General features: G+C 50.2%; 1 protein-coding gene across 1 annotated transcript; it reads left to right on the top strand.

Moving 5' to 3' along the window:
- The first annotated feature begins 517 nt into the window (after positions 1-517).
- Positions 518-20030, top strand: polq (polymerase (DNA directed), theta). Its single transcript, XM_084465482.1, has 35 exons — positions 518-757; positions 905-998; positions 1288-1766; positions 1869-2110; positions 2445-2621; positions 2746-2876; positions 3207-3363; positions 3488-3599; positions 3736-3937; positions 4065-4206; positions 4545-4691; positions 4993-5205; positions 5558-5700; positions 6100-6310; positions 6978-7120; positions 7562-7755; positions 8556-8680; positions 9035-9278; positions 9654-11346; positions 11474-13109; positions 13711-13851; positions 14072-14274; positions 14613-14829; positions 15198-15391; positions 15586-15711; positions 15836-16010; positions 16288-16411; positions 16525-16625; positions 16886-16968; positions 17234-17335; positions 17440-17551; positions 17874-17998; positions 18465-18600; positions 19170-19270; positions 19697-20030. Exons 1-35 carry the CDS (start codon positions 690-692, stop codon positions 19808-19810), a joined length of 8607 nt encoding a protein of 2868 aa, XP_084321608.1. The 5' UTR covers positions 518-689; the 3' UTR covers positions 19811-20030.
- The last annotated feature ends 97 nt before the right edge of the window (positions 20031-20127 follow it).

Raw genomic sequence — 20127 nt, forward strand, 5'->3', positions numbered from 1 at the left:
TTTACACCCCAGCACAGGCCTCGCCCTCAATTTCGTCCATTGAATATATTTATTATTTATAGTGTGGGTTTTTAAAAAGTTTTACGGATGGTTCATGTTTGGGGTCTTTTAAATAGCCAACAAACATATATTTTACATATTTTAATGCCATTGAAATTATTGTAATCTCACACATACCACAATACCATACTGTCAAAGATTGGCAGTGCAATACAACATCAGGTAGTGTATTTCAAAGACGAAAGTCAAAGACACTACATAGACAATATATAGGATCATTTGTTTCCCAAAATTAGATGGTTTTACTTTTGCTATAACATATTTCACGTTCATCGAGTTAGTTCACGATACTGTCAAAGTATTGAGTAGAAATTTGGTCTTGCAGTCTTGTGTCAAATCAGGTAGGAACAATTCTTTCCTGGCCTTTGCGACATGGAACTATTTTTGTGAAACACAGGTAGGCGGAGCCAGCGCAGCGGTCTTTTTGATTTCAGGCGTGTTTAAGTTATGTTTACAGTTTGTCTTCTAAATATTGTCAAGACAACTGCACTTTGTTTGCGTGTTTATTAACATATACATATATAAAGCATTTTTTACTTTTACTGTTTATTTTTTTTACCTCGATGTCATGTGTATTAATTCAAAACAACTAGGACGTTCAGTAAGTCAACTCATACGAAGTTGTCGGTATGAGCATTTCGGGCCCTCCACATAAAAAGAAGTGTTACATGGGACAACATCAGATCGTCAAGAAAAGGTACAGAACACATACATGACTACATAACTACCTGTAAACGATGGTTGTACAATAATTATCCATACAAGAGTTACACTGAAATTAAGTAAATATGAATATGCATTCATAAACCTCCCACATACGACGGACCCAATGTGCTTTTTACAGCTGTCAAGTCTACAATGAACCAATTACCGGACAACATGGTCAACTCGCTAAGAAAACGACGTTGGAGTCAAAGAACCACAAAGGCTCTAACGTGGTGAGTCTGACTGCCAGAAAATCTGATTCCTACTGTCATCCCTGTCTCTGAAAATAATCGTTCATTCACGCCCGTATATATTACAAAAATAAATTATCAATGACAAATCGAATATGTTGTAAAAGTACATGAACCACTCTAAACAATAAACCATACAGAAAAGAATCAACACAATAATATAATTCAGGAAAAGAAACGACAAAAATATTCAAGTTATAATTTTGCGGCAACTTTCTCATTCTACCATGAGCACAGCTAGTTTGACAGGCACCTTTGCTTTCTTGCGTAGGGCGGAGGAGCCGTATTTCCATTGGGGGAATCCTCCCTGGCGCTTGACGATGAGATGATGCAGGCACTTGATGCCCTGGACCCTGTAAAACCTCTGCTTCGAATGGATCCACCAATCACTACCGACACAAATGGACAAATCACCAGAAAGCGGAAAAACGACTCGACACGGAGTCTGAACCATGAAGAATCCATCCAACACTGTGATTCACGTCCCAATGGAAACACACACAAAGCCCACTGCCAACCTGAACCAGCGAGGGAGGCAAAGCGAGCCTGCAAGCAAGGCAGTACAGGGGGTGGGAGTCTGCGGAGGTCCGGCTGCAAAGATCTCGCCCAAAAGCTTCTCTTTAGCGAGGACTTAGAGGACGCACAGCTTCCTCAGAGAGGAACAGAGAGCTGCCAGTCAGATTCTGCGGGCCCCAGCAACATACAGCCTCATGGCAACATACCGACCAAGCAGCACGCGGTGGATCCTGGGTAAGTCTCAACTTCCACCTCCACTTTGTTGTGTATTCACACTTATATTCATTTCAGATTAGTCGGATGGTTCTCGCATTAACACTAGCTAATTTTCAACAGTCAGGTGCACAAATCCAGGAAAAGAGACTCCCCTCTAAGCCCGGACAAAGCTGGTCCAAGTAACAAAGCCGACTCCCCATTGGACGCCTCCTCCAACTACATCCTGTTTAGCCCCACCAACTTGGCAGCGGCCAGGAAGAAGGCAGAACTCCAGCGGTCCTTACAGAATCATTCGGCGTCTGTGCTCACAATTCCCACTGGCCTGGAGGCTAGTCATCTCCCTCACACTTTAACTCAGCAAGGTGAGGCTAAACCAAAGCCAGCTGTTGGTATTCCTCTCAAACTAAGTCCAGGGCTGATAATTATAAAGTGCTGTTTATAACCATCGTATCGGCACATAGCAACTGCCCTGCCATAAAGATATACCATATAGGAGTACACATTGTATATCGAACATTGTATATTGAACGTTTTTTTCTGATATCATTCTTCAAACTGCCCCTTCACCGGATTAACAACATAAGATGATATGACCAGTTCCTGTTCCATTTAGTATCATGAATTCCTCCATGTCAGTCAACACTAAACACACCTTAGAATCCTTCTTTAACTGCAGTGTATAATCTCTCTCTCTAGGCTTCGCCATGCATGCCCCTGAGGAGAACGCAGAGAGGCTGCAGCTGTCCAGCTGGGGCCTACCCAAGCCCGTCCTGGAGCGCTACAAGAGACACGGGGTCACCCACATGTTCGACTGGCAGGCCCAGTGCCTCACCGTGGGCCAGGTCCTGCAGGGACAGAACCTTGTCTATGCGGGTAAGACGGCCGTGTTCGCAGTGGACATGCGGGTCATTAGAAACGGGTCGCTTTAATATTGCCATGCATGTTGGCTCAACAAAGCTTTCTCTCCCTCTGTCCACGTAATCCTGTACGCTCTTAGCCCCCACCAGCGCTGGGAAGACTTTGGTGTCGGAGCTGCTGATGTTGAAGCGCGTGTTGGAGACTAAAAGGAAGGCTCTCTTCATCTTGCCATTCGTCTCGGTGGCCAAGGAGAAAATGCACTACCTTCAGGTGAGGGAGGGTGAGGATGGATAGGATGGATGGATGCAGTCTGTAACATCACAACATTAGATACCAGAAGCAGCAATGTCTAAATGAGATTGTCTTATCCAATAGGCTGTGTTCCTTCAAGTCTTCATTCTGTCTGACATAGAGCTGAAATAGAGAAATGTAACAAAGAATGAATTAGCAGCTAATGTTTGATATTTTTACTCGGTAAATGAACGGAGGGTACGATTGGATCATCACACTTAATAAATGCATTGTCGGGCGATCAACGATGCGTTGCCGTTGCGGCTTCAACACCGGCGTGCGTCTGTGTGTTGTGCGTCGCCCCCGCAGAGTGTGTTTGAGGAGGCGGGCGTGCGGGTGGAGGGATACATGGGGGGCACCTCGGCGCCAGGAGGCTTCAGGGCTCTGGACGTGGCGGTGTGCACCATAGAGAAGGCCAACTCTCTCGTCAACAGACTGATAGAAGAAGACAGCATGGATCTTCTAGGTAACGGACCTGTTTAAAACATGATCGTACTCCTTTTGACGCGATGGCGTCAAATTCAACGATGACTCGTATTAAAGAGTTTGGCTCATTTTGCGCTGTGCCGTGTATTTCGGGCTCATCACAGGGATGGTGGTGGTGGATGAGTTGCATATGGTGGGAGACTCCGGGAGGGGTTACCTTCTCGAGCTGCTGCTGACCAAGATACGCTTCATTGCACTGAAGCAGAACGTTAAAGGGTCTGTCTGTTTTTTTTTTTTATTACGTCACTTGGTCTATTCGCTTGATGTGTTGGTCTTGTCTTATTGATCGTTTCTGTTCCAAAGAAGGTGTTGGCGTGTGGTTGAATACGTTGTGTATAATCTGTCCCTACAGTTCGCTCTCTGATGGGGTGCAGATCGTAGGTATGAGTGCCACCCTGCCTAACCTCGCCCTGCTGGCCGGCTGGCTGGCAGCAGAGCTCTACCAGACGGACTACAGGCCGGTGCCCCTGCAGGAGCTCGTCAAGGTGGGCTGCAACATCTACGACAACACACTCTCCCTGGTTCGGAAGTTCTCCCCTGCCATCAGTGTGAAGGTTAGTGGGTTTGGGTGGTGGGGAGGGGATCCTTCAATCCAGAGGTGATTTCATGTGTTGGTTGTGTGTGTGTTTATTGTGTGTTAACTGTTTGTGTGTGTGTGTGTGTGTGTGTGTTTAAAATAAGGGGGACGACGACCACATAGTGAGTTTAAGCTATGAGACGGTGAGAGACGGCCACTCTGTGCTGCTCTTCTGCCCCTCAAAGATCTGGTGTGAGAAGCTAGCCGACAGCATCGCCAGAGAATTCTACAATCTCAGAAATACTGGTGAATTCTTGCATCTCTACACTATTTAACTTGTGTTAGTGCACATTCCAAAGGAATTTATGGAGATGTATTTACTGCCTATACCTTGTCATGCTACATTTTATATTTAGTTATCTGAAACAAAGGGACGACACTAATTGATTCTCAATTTTGATGATACTTCTTTTCTTGAGGATTCCATGGTTAAATCCGGAAATCCATTTCTGTTCTTAAATTATGTTAAAAAAAATATATATATATATATGTATATATAACGGGAATGCCTATATTGACTGGATAATAATTGTGCATGTATTATATCTAGTAGTACAATGCCATGTATGGTTTGTATTCTGCAGAAAGCAAGGCGGAGGCCGCTCCCCAGGCAGTATGTCTGGACCAGAAGGGCCTGGTTGATGTGATCGCCCAGCTGAGACGCACCCCTGCTGGGCTAGACCCTACCCTACAGCGCTGCGTCCCCTGGGGGGTTGGCTTCCACCACGCTGGTGATTAAACCAAGTGCTGTGTAACCATTTAAATATTAAGGAAATGGTTGAATATGTATATTCTAACTATGTCTTTACAATTTTATCTTTGGCCGTGTTGTCCTCACAGATGGCATGAATGTCCTCCTTTTAATCAAGGAATTAATTTATTGGATGACAGGGTGGATGCTTACCATAACGACTTGCCCCGCCCCCTTCTACTAACAAGGGAAACCCTTATTTAACAGAAGGTATATAAGTACTTCTGCACCTCCACCATATTGTTTTGTGTGTGTGTGTGTGTGTTGTGGCCCGTCTGCAGGCCTCACGTTCGACGAGCGGGACATTCTGGAGGGCGCGTTCCGCCAGGGCCTGGTCAAAGTGCTGGCCGCGACCTCTACCCTCTCCTCTGGGGTCAACCTCCCGGCCCGCAGGGTCATCATCCGAACCCCCACCTTCAACGGACACCTGCTGGACCCGCTCACGTACAAACAGATGGCCGGGCGGGCCGGCCGCAAGGGAGTGGACACACAAGGCAAGAGGCGCCATGAATAGAAGTGGCCAAAAGGACTGAGAAACTAAATGATCGCAGTGATGAGTGGTTTGGTTCGGTCGCGGAAACCGTGAGAGATGGGGTGGGTGATGCGCGAAGAACGAAAGCCATTGACATTGCAGTAAAGCCTGCTTATTTTTTTTCTGTTAACGCCACGGATCGGAAGATATTTACGTTTGAATGACTCAACTCTGGTTAGGTTCTGTGGGCAGTGGATCAAATCAAACAAAATCCAAATAATGTACTTTAAAATAAATCCTTGGTAAAGTCTGATGGCATGTCCAACACAGTGACTGTAACAAGCTTGTACGTCTTCTGTCTCTCTCTGGGACAGGAGAGAGTGTGCTCGTGTGCAAGGAGTCTGAGAGGCAGAAGGGCATAAGCCTCGTCCAGGGTGCGCTTCGACCAATCAGCAGCTGCCTGGTGAAGCGGGAAGGGGATGGTGTCACCACGAGCATGCTCCGAGCCATCCTGGAGGTATGTGTTGCTGAGTCTTCATCCTACTACCTACCTCCTCCTAATGTAAGCAATTGGGTGGTCACTTTTATTTAGAGATACAGTCAGACAAGGGCACGTCTTCGCTCAGGCTGGGGGTAATTGGAATCGATACCCTAACTCTAAATGGTACTGGTGGTGTTAAACACTTTGTCGATGCATTGCAGTGACTCTACCAATCGAGGGAGAGTGTTTGATGAGTCTGTGAACGACGGCTCCATGTCTGCCTGATGAAACCCTGTAGACAGTGTTGAGTTGAGGTCGCACCGTTGAGGTGGCATCAACTATGTGTGCACCGAAGCAGAGATGTGTTTATCTCCATTACCACATCCATAATTCAGTGCCTTGTTCTCCCCACTCCCCACCCCCTGCAACGTACAGATCATTGTTGGAGGTGTGGCCAGCACACCACAGGATGTGCGGCTGTATGCCTCCTGCACGCTGCTTGCCGCTAGCGCCAGATGGGAGCGGGGCCCCTCGGACGGGGGCCCGAAGGAGGGGCCGGAGCCCGAGACCAACAGGGGCGCCATCGAGGCCTGCGTGGAGTGGCTGATGGAGAACGAGTTCATTACGATCCTGAAGGAAGGGGAAGGTGTGGCAGTCTCTTTTTAATTGATGGATGCTCAGTTGTTGAGTAGGAATGATGTTCAAATACTGGTCCAGATCATACCAGGCTATGATAGGGTGTTTCAGTTGTCATTTTCCAAATGCAACATACTGTTGCACTTCCACTTGAAGTGGATTAAGCATAGATTAAATAAATACAATTGACTAAATAAAACAAACGTGAGCAGTCAAATCAAATGAATACTGAATAGATTAATAAACACAACAATTAAATACATTTTAGATTGTTAAAAGTAGAAGTTATGAAATAAGTGATGAAATATATGAATAAAATTCTTTGCATTAGAGATGGCATTGATGAGGATGACAATGAAATTGATGACAAAGAGGATATTGATGATGTTCATCAACATCATCAGGCTCTATGAAAAATGATTTGTGTGTGTATTCACATTCTAGTGATCAAATGTCTATACTGTAGATTACCACTCGACTAGATAACCACTTGATATCCGCTTTTCCTACATTAAGTACAGAGGCTGTTATTCTATTTCAACATATTTGCCACAGACTGAAATAGGGTTTAAATAATAGACATTTAAAAAGCGGTGCTCTTTAAATGGCTGATGCTTCATTGAGCATTAGGCTGTTCGGTTGACATGACTAACATGTGTTCTCCTCCTGGCTCCCAGGGGAGAGGTTTGCTCCTTCGCTGCTGGGAGCAGCCACGCTGTCCTCCTCCCTCTCTCCCCCCGAGGCTCTGGGGATATTCGCAGACCTGCAGCGCGCCATGAAGGGCTTCGTACTGGAGAACGACCTGCACACCCTCTACCTGGTACACGCACGCACGTACGCACGCACGCACACACACACACACACACGCACACCTACAGTATTACACACACCCATACATTTGCAAATCCATATTCTAATTAAAATATATCATTGTGACTATAACAGAATTAAAGGGATTTGTCGAGGATAATTTAACGTGCAAAACATGTATCCTTAGAGCCCAGCATTAGAACGACTGTACGCAACATTACAGAACAGAATATCCATTGGCTATTTTCTGTGTAGTATTTACTACAACATGCTATTTAGCCAATTAACTTATAACTTTGATCATCTGATGAGGATACAACTAATATCTTTCACAACAACTTACTCATGATAAATGTATGCATGACCTTAATAAGCGAGTAGGGGTCAGGCCTCTTGCTCATCGAACCCAGAAGTCCAACCCGTCCCCCCCCATCCCCCCTCATGTGTTCAGATCACCCCGGTGTACGCTGAGTGGACCACCATCGACTGGTACCAGTTCTTCTGCCTGTGGGAGCAGCTGCCCTCCTCCATGAAGAGGGTGGCGGAGCTGGTGGGCGTGCAGGAGGGCTTCCTGGCGCGCTCCGTCAGCGGCAAGCTGGTCGCCAAGACGGACGCGCAGCGCCGGCAGATGGCCGTCCACAAACGGTGAGGCGGGGCACGGGCTCAACCACGACGACGTTTGGATTTGATTCGTAGGAATCCCTGCGTGAGGTTGGGTCCCGGCTGGGTGCTGTGTACCGTTTGTGTGTGTTTAGCTTTGTTTTGTGTTTGTATGGATTTGTAGATTGCAATGATTAACACGTATTCACTCCCATTTGTTTTTCAAATACATGCCTAAACAGTATGATATGTGTTCACTCCACTGTACTATATGCGTAATCGAATCACAGATGAGAACTCCTGCCTGGCTGTAGTGTGCGCTCTACTATCGCTGGACTGACCAGTTTGAGACCATGTCAGGGCGTACTCACACTTGGCCATCTGTACCGTGCCTGAGTACGTTTGCCCCCTTAAGTCTAGACGGTTTGGCTGGTGTGAGCACGCCGTCCGTACTCAAGTACAGTTAAATTCCGTGGCCTCAGTACACTTCGGAGAGGTGTGCTCAGGCCGCGGTACAGATGCTTATGAGCCGACACGCTCACACGCACGGATACGCAACCTATATGTACAAGAGGCAACCGTACTCAGGCCCAGTTGAGATTGCCTAGTGTGAGCACAGGCCACAGGTGGCACAGTGGGGGGGCAATCGTACTTGAGTACGGTACAGGGCAACACTTTCCCTAGTGTGAGTGCGCCCTCAGTCTGTTGACCAGGTCTATAGGTCAGATCAGCTGGCTCCACTGACAGGTTGACGTGGCACATGGCTTACTGTGTGAAGCAGGAGTCCTCCACCGCCGCGTGTGCGTGAACTAACCAGCTGGTGGTTCTCCTCCACGTGTCCACAGGTTCTTCACCACCCTGGTCCTGCAGGACCTGGTGAAGGAGGTGCCCCTGGCAACGGTGGCCTCCAGGTACAACTGCAACCGTGGCCAGCTGCAGTCGCTGCAGCAGTCTGCCTCCACATACGCAGGTACACGGCCCACAGTGTATACCTACCTACAATACAGTCTCTTAGCTGCTGTGGAGGTTAGGGCTGGTTTTGAATCCGAATGAGGAACCTGTGCAACTGTAATTGAGATGAAGTGTCAAATGTCCAAAACAGTGACTAAAGCTTCTTTATGCTCGATGTGTGACGGAGTTCGTTTCCGTGCAACCGTGTGGGAAGTATAATTCAAGCTTGTCAGAGGACATTTAAATGATCATATCCATGCAAAATACCAGCATCGACAGTAACCCCCCTCCCAACCACCCTCTCTTTCTCTCTCTGTCTGTCTCTGTCTCTCTCTCTCTCTCTCTCCCCCCCTCTCTCTCTCTGTGGTGGCAGGCATGGTGACGGTGTTCTGCAAGCGTCTGGGCTGGAGCAGCATGGAGCTGCTGCTGTCCCAGTACCAGACGCGGCTGAGCTTCGGCGTGCAGAGGGAGCTGGTGGACCTGGTGCGGGTGTCCCTGCTGAACGCCACGCGGGCCCGGGCGCTGTACGCCCAGGGGCTGTGCACCGTGGCCGAGCTGGCCAGGGCCACCGTGGCCGACGTGGAGAAGGCACTGCGGAAAGCCGTTCCCTTTAAGAGGTCTGTGTCTGTCCGTCTGTGTGTGTGTGTGTGTGTGTGTGTCTGTGCGGGAGGAGTGCTCGAGAGAAGAATCACATTTGATTTGAATATCACAGCCATTGTTCGTCCATACATTTCCCTACTTGTATGCAAGCCTAGGCCAGCCCTAAACCATGACATTTGTTTGGATAACGTTATCCAAACATCACTTTTATATTTTATATATCACTTCCATTCACTGACGGTCACGTCGCGTCACTGGATGGAAGAGAACCTCTGGACTGGGCCGTCTTTATTGGCCATTGCTAGTCATCCTGATCATTTAACCGTGGCCTGCCCAATGTGGTCCGTGGTCTCACCTCTGTGATAACCCGTGCTGCCGTCTGTGGTCCACAGCTCCAAGCGGGCCGTGGACGAGAGCGAGGTGGAGGCGGCCGAGAGGCGCAGCCTGCGCTGTGTCTGGGTCAGTGGGGGGCGGGCCCTGACGGAAAAGGAAGCAGCCAATGAGATTGTGTCTGAGGCCAGGCTCCTCCTCCAGGGAGACCTGGCTCAGCTGGGGGTCCAGTGGGACCCGGGGACTCCTCCTGACACGGGGCCAGGTGACGGACGCAGCGGCGGCCAATCAAAATCCCCCAAATTGGATGCGTTGGCGGGCTCGTCCAGCAGCTTGAGTAAGAGGAGAGGGGAGACTGTCTGTGAGGAAGAGCTCGATAAACGGTGTGAAGCTACGAGGGAAATACACACGGGAGCAGAAGGACAGAGAGAGGAGGCAACGAAAAAAGATCAGAATAGGACGAGAGGTGCAGAGAGGGAAGCAAAGGAGAAATGTGATGAGAAACCACCGGGAGGCAAGCGACACACAGTCAGAACAGAGACGGCCCACAAAGGCCTGGCAGAGAGAGGGGCAGAGGCTAAATCAACCAATCACACCGTTGCCATCGTTCACCATCCAGAACCGACAGAACATGTGGCAAAGCAAAGAGGCACAGAGACGGCGGGGAGGGGGGCAGCTGGAAGGGAGAAGGGCCAGAGAGCCGAGGAGGGAGACGGGACCAGGGGTGAAGGGGGGGCTCCCCCCGCCGAACCAGGGGCTGTGAACACAAAGGGGGCCGTACGCCACAGAAGCCTGACGCAGGAACTGGCCGAGTTGGTATCCAGTCCTCTCCCGCCGCTCAACACCCTTCCTCTACCCCCCACGTCCCCCATGCCCCCGCCTCGGTTCCGGGCCCCGGCACCCCGAAAGCAGGGGCAGTACCGGGGTTCCGCAGAAGCGTTTAAAGAGGACGCCGCCGAATCCGGGGCCTCCCCTGCTCGGTCAGGAGAGGTAAAGCACTCCAAAGCCTTGAGCAAAGTTCTCCAGTCGATTCACACCGATGGTCACGTGTGGGGAGGTGTCCAAACTGTGCAGCAAACACGGCCGCCAGTGGATAGTGAATTGGAGATCGTACAAAGTCCACGTCAGAGTTCTCCAACGCCTCACAGGAGGTCCGCCGTCATTTCAACAGATCCCCCGCAAGCGGGTGATTTAGGGGGTCTTCCCGAGTCCACTTCTCCCATTAACGCTCAGACGTCACAGGTTCCAGTCATGGGGCCGCCGTCCAATTCTCCCACGCCAACACCTCCGCTCTCCCCGGGGGCCCGGCGCAGGAGGAGACAGGAGGAGGAGCGGTTCTCCTCCCCAGAGCTGTACACGGACGGCGCTCACGGAGAGGGGGCGGTGGCAGGGGACTCTAACGAGGCAGAGGAAAGCTTTGGGTTCGACAGTTTCGAATTGGACTCCGCGACGGAGAGGATCATGTTTGATCAGGGGAACCCGCTGGCGGAGGAGGGGGAGGATCGGGGGGACGAGGCGGAGGAGAGGAGGGCGAGCGGCCGTCGGGAAGGTGACGCGCTGGAGGAGAACACAAAGGACCGAAGACTCCAGCCTGAGGCGCCGACCCCTCATGCCGGAAAGAACGCTCACAGCTCTCCAACCGAGGGTCACCCTATCGAGGCCCAATCCCATGTAAGACGCGACGACGCTGGTCCAAGATTTAACATTTCTCTCACAGATAGCCAGCTCGAACTAATCCTGGACACAAGCCACCAGGTGAGTCAGTTCGGTTGGGTTATTTCCTCTAATTATCATGATGGTGTATTTGGTCAATGTGTACACAACTATATATTGTATGTTACATGAGTGATTAGTGATGGCTGGTCGTTGTTGATTTCTGTAGATCGCTCCAAGAGTAGATGGTTTTGAGAACATGGACGAGGAAGACGGGGAAGAGGAACAGAAGCAAGAGGAGGATGACGTCCTCCCTGCATTAGACGTAGATCCGGTTGATTCTGAGAGTTTGAATGCCAGCAGCAGCTTCCTGTTTGACAGTCTCTACGAGCGCTCCCTACTCGCTGGCCTCAGCCCAGACCAGGACGGGCTGCTTCCTTCAGACCAAGAGGAGCCGGCGAGAGAGGAGATTGCAGACAACCCCCAACTCCCCTCTGGTCAGGAACGACGACGCAGTGAGCTTCTGGCCAATCAGGAGGCAGAAGAGGCCAAGCAATGGAGCGAGTCGTCCTTCAATCTGTCTGAATGGGGCGACTCTTTGTTGGTGGGGGAGCACTTCCTGGAGCGGCAGAGCTTGCTCAGGCACGCGGAGAGATCACCAGAAGAGCGCAAACGTAGCCATGGTGAAGGTAAACACTCCAAACCAGACGGTGTGCCGACTGACCAGCAGGGATCACATTCAAGCCTTGTGCCTGGTCAGTTTAAGCCACCAGAACCCCACCTGGCCCAATCCAAAACCAACCCGCCCCAATCAATAGAGCAGCGGCATACGGATACAGGTGGGACCCAAGGCCTAGCAGACAAGTTAAAAGAAATAACTACACCGAGAAACCATGATCATGTATTCTTGAAAATAGGTGAGGCAAGCAAGAGAGAGGGCAGGAATGAAATCAGACCGGGTGTAGAAAAAGCCAACAGCCACATCCAGAGCTCACCTGATCATTTTCCTGACTGCAGCCCCGGACTGCAAGAGATGTTCGATCACTGGCCCAGCATGGCTGACCAGACCGTCCAACGCATCACAACACTAACAGCAACGGCATCAGTCACGCCAGCCCACGTGCACAACGCTGCAGTGAAGCACCTGGAAACACCTCAGCCTGTGATGGGGAGGGATGGGAAACAGGAGTGTCAGACCCCAGCGCCTGCTGCTCCAAGCCGCTCTGGAGAGACGGTGGAAGACCACGGACAAGAGAAAGCCGGAGAGAGGCCAGCCTCTGCCTCGGACCTCATCCCCCCCACACAGGACACGGCACCCGTCACTCCCAGAATCAAACTAACAACCTCCTCCGTCCATTCACCTCTGTCTGCCAAGCCTCTGAAACGATCCACCAACTCCACAGGCCTCCGCAGCTCAAAGAAGGTTCCGACATGTCAAAAGTCCCTCCCAGGACCCAGCCACCGTCTCCAGCCCTCCGATATATCCGGGTCCGGGAACGATAAAAACAGATTGGTTCCCGAACTCGGCCACAAATCCAAAGCGGGAGACGACTACGAGTCAAAGCCCGGCTCGGGCGTACCAGACGCGGCCCCTCCGATCCCAGCCGCCCCGGAGGCCGGCCGCTCTGATGAGGATGCATCCGTGATCGACGAGGGCTTCAGCCTCCAGCTGTCCCAGAGTGCCCCCCTCACGCCCAGCAGCTCCGGGGCCTTCTCCATCATCGACGTGGCCAGCGACCGGGGACTCTTCCACACGTTCATCAGCGAGTGGAGAACAAAGGAACGCTACGCCCTGGCACTGGCCTGCCAGAGGCCGGAGCGGACCCCGCGCCCCGAGGGAGGCATCGGGGAGAAACACAAGAGAGGTCAGTGACGCCGGTGCACATCGCAGTGGGTGGTCGTTAACTGTGAGAGCTTGAGTGTGATCAGCTGCAACACTGTGTCAAGCATGTGCAATAAATAGTATAGTATGTTAGTATTAAAGTATCACCAACCATCGTTCTTTATCATGAGACTAGTATGTCGTGAGGCTGAAAGAGGCGCCAACCGGGGACACCCCCTAAATGACTTACTGCTCCGACAGCAGAGTCTTCAGTCAGCGGCTCCTCCAGCTCCGCTGCAGTAAGGACTATCCTACCCACCGCAGTAGCTACCTACGATGACTCCCCTCTGTGCAGGGAGAGGGGATTCCTCCTCTGAAAACCCAATGCACATTTTAGATTTATTTGCACACAAAGGGCAATGACTTGAAGTAAAACATTTTTTTTATTTATTTGTTTTTGTATCAAGTATTTGTATTTATACATATTTTCTGTTCTGCACTTTTACCTTCCTCGTTGTGTGTTCTTAGTCATTTATGTGATTTGCTGCTGCAACACTTAAACTTACCTTAGGGGATCAATAAAGTACTTATCTTCCTATTGTACAAATATAACAATGATGTCGTGTTGCATGTGACATGTGCAGGGTCAGCAAACCATCAGAAGCTGTGCACTGCGGCTGGGTTCCCAGTGAGGGGAGAGGATGGACTGGTGTTGATGGGTCTGAGCGTCTGCTGGGGTTCGAGGGATGCATTCTACATCTCTCTGCAGCAGGAGCAGAGCTCAGGTGGGTGCCTGTTTTTGGCTATGATATATAGCCTGACATCACCAGACCGATAAGCAAATGCGTATCGGTCTTGAACCTCTCTTTAATCTCAGACTTTAATTCTCTGTAGTTCAATATTTCTTTCTTGAACCATATCAATACACAGACCGCCCCCTACAAAACCACAGACACCATTCTTAACCACAGACAATACATTTTGGTTTTGTGCGTAACACTGTAGGTTTGAGCTCTAGTTTGGCCCCGCCTCCCCTGGATGCTGATTTGCCAGTGGGTGAGAGGTTGGAGCAGGTGAAGGCCTGTCTGAACAGGCCATTGGTCAGCCACCCAGCGGGCGTGGTCATCACCTATGACATCATCCACGTGTACAAAACCCTGGTGCTGAGCTGTGGTGTCAGTCTGGGGGGAAGCTGTGAAGACCCTAAGGTATACACAAACATACTCTAAAGCAACACACTACAGGATAAATCATCCTTGATTTTTGTTATATCCTATGGATGTATGGCTTTGGATGGATTCTCTTGCTTCAAATTAAGAAATGAACATGGAAGTCATCTGCTGGATAAATTGTTTTTTTTTTTTTAAAGAAACTTAAGAAATCAACTGACTCTTATCACAATTCTGATGTCACCATCATTTCCCATAATCATATCATCAAATATCAAGTTGATTCACCTTTTCTACTTGATGATTTGGAATAACAGCAGCAATGAGTAAAAGCAAACCTTTATCCACACACGTGTACCACCTCTTGGTGACCACAGGTGGCCTGCTGGCTGGTGGACCCCGGTAGCGAGGAGAGGACCCTGGCCAACATGGTCACCTTCTACTGCCCCGCAGAGCTGGCCCTACTGGAGGGGCTGGGGGAGGGCCGGCACGCCCGCACCTACTGCCCCCGCGTGAAGGCCGCTACAGAGAGTGTGCTGATCCACGCCACCATGGCCCACCTCACCGGCCTGCTGGAGACGGACGGCATGCTGGGTCAGTCTACACCAGCCTGCCTTGGTTTGGAAAGGACTGGAGCACTGATTTGACTTTGTGATCAATTAAATGTACAATTAAAAAAAAAAAACACAACACCACATGATTTGAGTTCTAAAACCAGTCGTGCCATGAAAACTCAATTCAAGGCTGCAGGGATTAAGGTTAATTGCTTGAATCTGCAGCTTTGTGGATCTCTTGTTGACTGTTTCAGCGTGCCTCTCTTTGTGAGGTGGGGCTGGTTTCAGAGAGTGGAGGGGGAGGTGAGGGGGGAGGAGCACAGTGTAGTGTCCACATTTAGACTGGAGCAGCATACCGTACCTTTTAAATGACCTTGAAGTGGTACTGCTGTCGTGCCTCTCCCCCAGACGTGTTCCGGCAGGTGGAGATGCCGTCCCAGAGGTGTCTGGCCCTGCTGGAGCTCAACGGCCTGGGCTTCAGCGCGCGGGAGAGCGAGCGGCAGAAGCACGTGATGCAGGCCAAGCTGGGCGCCCTGGAGGCTCAGGCGTACGGCCTGGCCGGCCACAGCTTCTCCCTCACCAGCGTCGACGACATAGCGCAGGTCTCTCCCCTCCGCCCCCCCCTCTCTCTGATGTCTGGATGGGTTTGGTCATTTGGATGAATGCAATCTATACAGTTTGGACTGGAACGAGTAGTGGACTCTTGAGTAATGATACGCATAATGACGGATAATGTGCTCTTTAGAGTTCAACGTGCGTGTGCGTGTGCGTGTGTGTGTGTCCGTCCATCCTGCAGATATTGTTCTTTGAGCTCCATCTGCCCCCAAACGGTGACGTGGGCGGGGTTATAAATAAGAAGACTCTGGGCCACACCAGGAGGGGCGGCAAAGCGCGACTGGGCAAACAGTTCAGCACCACCAAGGTATGTCTAAAACGTGTACGTCTGGTCGCGCCTCTGCTGTGAACAAGTCACGGTGAAGCCCTCGGTGTGGCCCCGCTGCGTGTGTGCGTGACGCTACGGGACGTGTGTTGAACTTCCTCGTCAGGACGTGCTGGAGAAGCTCCGCCCGCTCCACCCGTTGCCCGGGGTGATTCTGGAGTGGCGGCGAATCACCAACGCCATGACCAAGGTGGTGTTCCCCCTGCAGAGGGAGAAGAGGCACCACGCCGGCCTGGCCATGGACCGCATCCACCCCATCGCCCAGACGCACACGGCCACGGGTAACGACCCACTCCCTCTGTTCACACATAATGCAGTGGTTCACCAGAGACAGCATCAGGGCATTTCTACGTATAGAAACTTCCGACGCTTTCTTCCAGACGTCTTACTCGTCCCGTAAGTGTCTGCATCATTAGAACTCGGTGGCCTAAAGTGGGAATCAAACCATGTCCTGCAACCTGAGCCGAACGGACCCATCCTTTACTTCTCCGTTGTTATGAAGTGGAGGTTTGTGTTTCTGGGACTTAACAAGGCTCTCTGAATCCACGCGCACCGCAGGTCGGGTGAGCTTCACTGAGCCAAACATCCAGAATGTCCCCAAGGACTTTGAGATCGACATGCCCACCATGGTGGGGGAGAGCCCCCCTTCACAGGAGGCCCGCCAGCCTGCAAACAAACAAGGGTAGGCTGACGACGTTAACGCTGGACGGAGCATCTCTTTCCAGATGCTGTTTTGTTAATAACGGACTGGTCTAGTGTTTATCAACGGTAACCATGCCGTTCATTGTTTCACAGGAGGAGGCGACACACCATAACCCCCGCCGCTCCAGTCGGCAGTCCAAAGAAAGGCCCCGCCTTCTCCGTCAGCATGCGCCACTCCTTTGTGCCCTTCTCAGGTGGACGAGCCGCTTATGTTCAAGATCACCTCCGCTATCGAGGAGCGCACGTTTTTCTCCTTATCCATAATCAAAAAATTTTTTTACACACATTTTATTGAATTATGACCCAATCATTGATGACCTGATTGCAGTACCACTCATACGCGCTCAATTTCTCTTCGAAGAGCCAATTGAATTGCCATGCGACGAGCTGATGCTTGTTGTGAGCGCCGCTCTCCTTGACGTCCTTGGTCCTGTGGTTCCCTTGTGTCCTGCAGGGGGCATGATCCTCGCAGCGGACTATTCCCAGCTGGAGCTCCGAGTGCTCGCCCACCTGTCCAAGGACCGGCGGCTCCTGCAGGTGAGTCTTGATTGTGATTGGCTCAAAGTCACATGGGGGTCTGTTGGGGACTGCTATGTACCAGGGCTACGGGTACTAGGACGGTTCGGGTAGGTCTACTACCCGTACCCCGATGCATAAAGGAGAAGACTCACAATAGTGTTATAAGCGTGTTTTGTCTTAAGATGACGATTCTGTCGAAAGGGTCTTTTTATGAACCAATAGGAAACTGTAAGCCATTGCAATGATGTGTGTGTGTTAAAAACACAGGTGTGTTATCTGTCAGGTGCTGAACGGCGGAGCGGACGTGTTCCGCTGCATTGCAGCCGAGTGGAAGAGCATTGAGCCGGACTCAGTGAACGACAGCCTCAGACAACAGGCCAAACAGGTGTGTGTGTGCGCCACACACACACTTACGCTCATAATGTATACCTTAGCATTCATTCATTCACTCTCTTAAATGAGCGTGTGTGTCTGTGTGTTTGTGTGTAGATTTGCTACGGCATCATCTATGGGATGGGACCCAAGTCCTTAGGGGAGCAAATGGGCGTGGATGAGAACGATGCAGCTTGCTACATCGAGAGCTTCAAATCCAGATACACAGGTACTCTTCATCTAATATCCTTCAAATCCATGCTTTTATAAACCGGAGCGTTTGCTCCGGTTTATAAAAGCAGAGAGATAATTAGTGTTGTGAGTGACACCTGTGATGACAACTCTGTGAAAAGTACATTTTAGGACTTATGCACCGCCAATCTCAAGATGTGCAACCCTGTGTTGCTTGGCAACCATTTAGCCAAACTACATTGCTTGTCAGAAGAATGCAGATTTGTCTTCCATAAATGGAAGCATCTTCAGTCCCAGTGTGTCTCTTAAATAATCACCTCCACCGACACTGAGCGGAGACGTCCTTCTGTCTGCTCCAGGGATCCAGGCCTTCCTCAGGGAGACGGTGAAGAACTGCCAGAGGAGGGGCTACGTCCAGACCCTGATGGGCCGGCGGCGGTACCTGCCCGCCATCACCAACGGCAACGGCTTCGCCAAGGCACACGTGAGGAGAGCGTGTTCGTCGGCCACACGTGACGAGCATGCATGGGGAGCGTGGGTCTAACACGCAAGCCTTGACAGAGTGATCACGTGTGGTTATTATGAGTGCATTCCAGTTCTGCTTGACGTTTTCAGAGAGCCAACGTCGCAGGGTAAACACCTTACACTACTTATGGGTCTGCTACCTTCAGGTACCGCAGGTCAGCAGGTCATCTTCACTAAGCTAGTGCGGATGATTCTACAACCCGTGGCCTGGGCCATCGAGGTAGCAGACCCCTGATTAGTGTAAAGAGTGTCACGTGTTTGTCCTAAAATGGGGAAAGGGTCTATAGTTTTTGAATGGAGGTAAATGAATAAAGGTCGATTTCTACCATAGCATGTTAGAAATCATACCATACCATTCTCACCTGATCAAGTACATGTACTGCGAGTACATTTACGTAATGTACTCGCCCCCCCCCACCCCCCAGGCTGAGCGGCAGGCGGTCAACACCACGGTGCAGGGCTCGGCCGCCGACATCGTGAAACGCGCCACCGTCAACATCCAGAAGCGCCTGCGTGAGCTCTACCCCAGCGCCCCCCTGTCCCACCAGCACCCCATGCCAGGTAGGGGCCAGGGCCCCGTCCCAGTGAACAGCAGGAGGTTATTAACATCAGGGCCTCGACCCAGTGAACAGCAGGAGGTTATTAACATCAGGGCCTCGACCCAGTGAACAGCAGGAGGTTATTAAGGTCAGGGCCTCGACCCAGTGAACAGCAGGGGTTATTAACGTCAGGGCCTCGACCCAGTGAACAGCAGGGGTTATTAAGGTCAGGACTATCGGCCGTGAACCACCTCGTCTACCACACGTGTGCACGGGCAGGAGACAGAAGTGTCGATCAGAACAAAGCATGCGAAGGAAACGAAAATGGAGAAATGACTTTCTGAATATAGTATTTATAATGGGTTATGTTGCTGACTTATTACCCCTAGTTTGTTTACCATTTATGTTATTAAAAACATCCTAAATGTTTAACCTCGCCATTGGCCATTCTGCTACTTGTGGTGTACCCCTGTTTGGGAAGCGCTGCTCCAGACTAGTGGCCCCTACGTGCAGGACACGAGCCACATTAAAGGCTGCACTATAGACGATTAAGACTGGTCTGGACGGACGTCTGGGTCGTTCTCTCCCCAGTGAGTCGGCGTGGCGGGACGTCCCATCTGAGGGGAGCCTTCTTCATCCTGCAGCTACATGACGAGCTCATCTATGAGACCAAAGAAGAGGACCTCATCCAGGTGGGACACACATTAATTCATTACGCAGAGCACAATGCAAACGTTGCATTCTAGGGTCCTGTATTAGGTCAAATTCCTAACCTTGATTTTTGTATATATATGAAATTATATATTTTTTTTATTCAATTCCACTTTAAATATGACATTTCTGAATTTTATTTAAGCTTACGCACCTCCCTATTCTCCAGAGGACAGGGGTGCATTTATTCCAGGGAAAATCCACTGCAACCATTGAACTGAGTTCAGCTACCTTGTTTAGCCGGACAAAGCAATCCCTAATAACTAGTGAGACTAAAGAAAATAAACCCCTAGTACGGTCTATGGAATATCTTTAAACTCCTCTGCAAAGTCATGTTCGCTTTAGCTTCAGGTGAGCACACTCTCTGTTGACTGTACCTGATGTGTTTTCTCTACCTATCATCTCAGGTGGCTCAGATAGTGAAGAAAGAGATGGAGACTGCGGTGAAGTTGTATGTAAAGTTAAAGGCCAAGATAAAAGCTGGACCAAGCTGGGGTAACCTCGACGACCTTGACATATAACACAGAATGCTAAGGGACAATCGAGATTAACTGTTACACTCAGATACGTTTTTTAACTCAATATATACAATGCCAGGAAAAGAAAATGAATTCAGGGGTGGGGATATGAACACTATGAACTGTAAATAGAGTAAATATATGAATTTAACCTATTTATACTGGTACTGTACATAATGAGAAAACCATTGTGCTATTAAGTTAATAAAAAATATGAACTGGATGTATAACACATCATTTTGAGTTCTTAAGAAGCCTTAGCAGCCAAGAAGCCATTAGATCATTGCAATGACTTTCCATGAACTTAACAGACGCTCACA

Source organism: Micromesistius poutassou (genome assembly GCF_964030765.1).
Source record: "Micromesistius poutassou genome assembly, chromosome: 3".
Classification (NCBI taxonomy): Eukaryota; Metazoa; Chordata; class Actinopteri; order Gadiformes; family Gadidae; genus Micromesistius; species Micromesistius poutassou.

What these genes read in the sequence shown, in the direction of transcription:
- polq (XM_084465482.1), top strand. Translation starts at nt 690, where the DNA reads ATGAGCATTTCGGGCCCTCCACATAAAAAGAAGTGTTACATGGGACAA. An exon ending in GGTTGGCTTCCACCACGCTG is followed by an intron (nt 4,692 to 4,992) that starts GTGATTAAACCA and finishes GCCCGTCTGCAG; the next exon opens with GCCTCACGTTCGACGAGCGG. An exon ending in GGAGACGGACGGCATGCTGG is followed by an intron (nt 14,830 to 15,197) that starts GTCAGTCTACAC and finishes CCTCTCCCCCAG; the next exon opens with ACGTGTTCCGGCAGGTGGAG.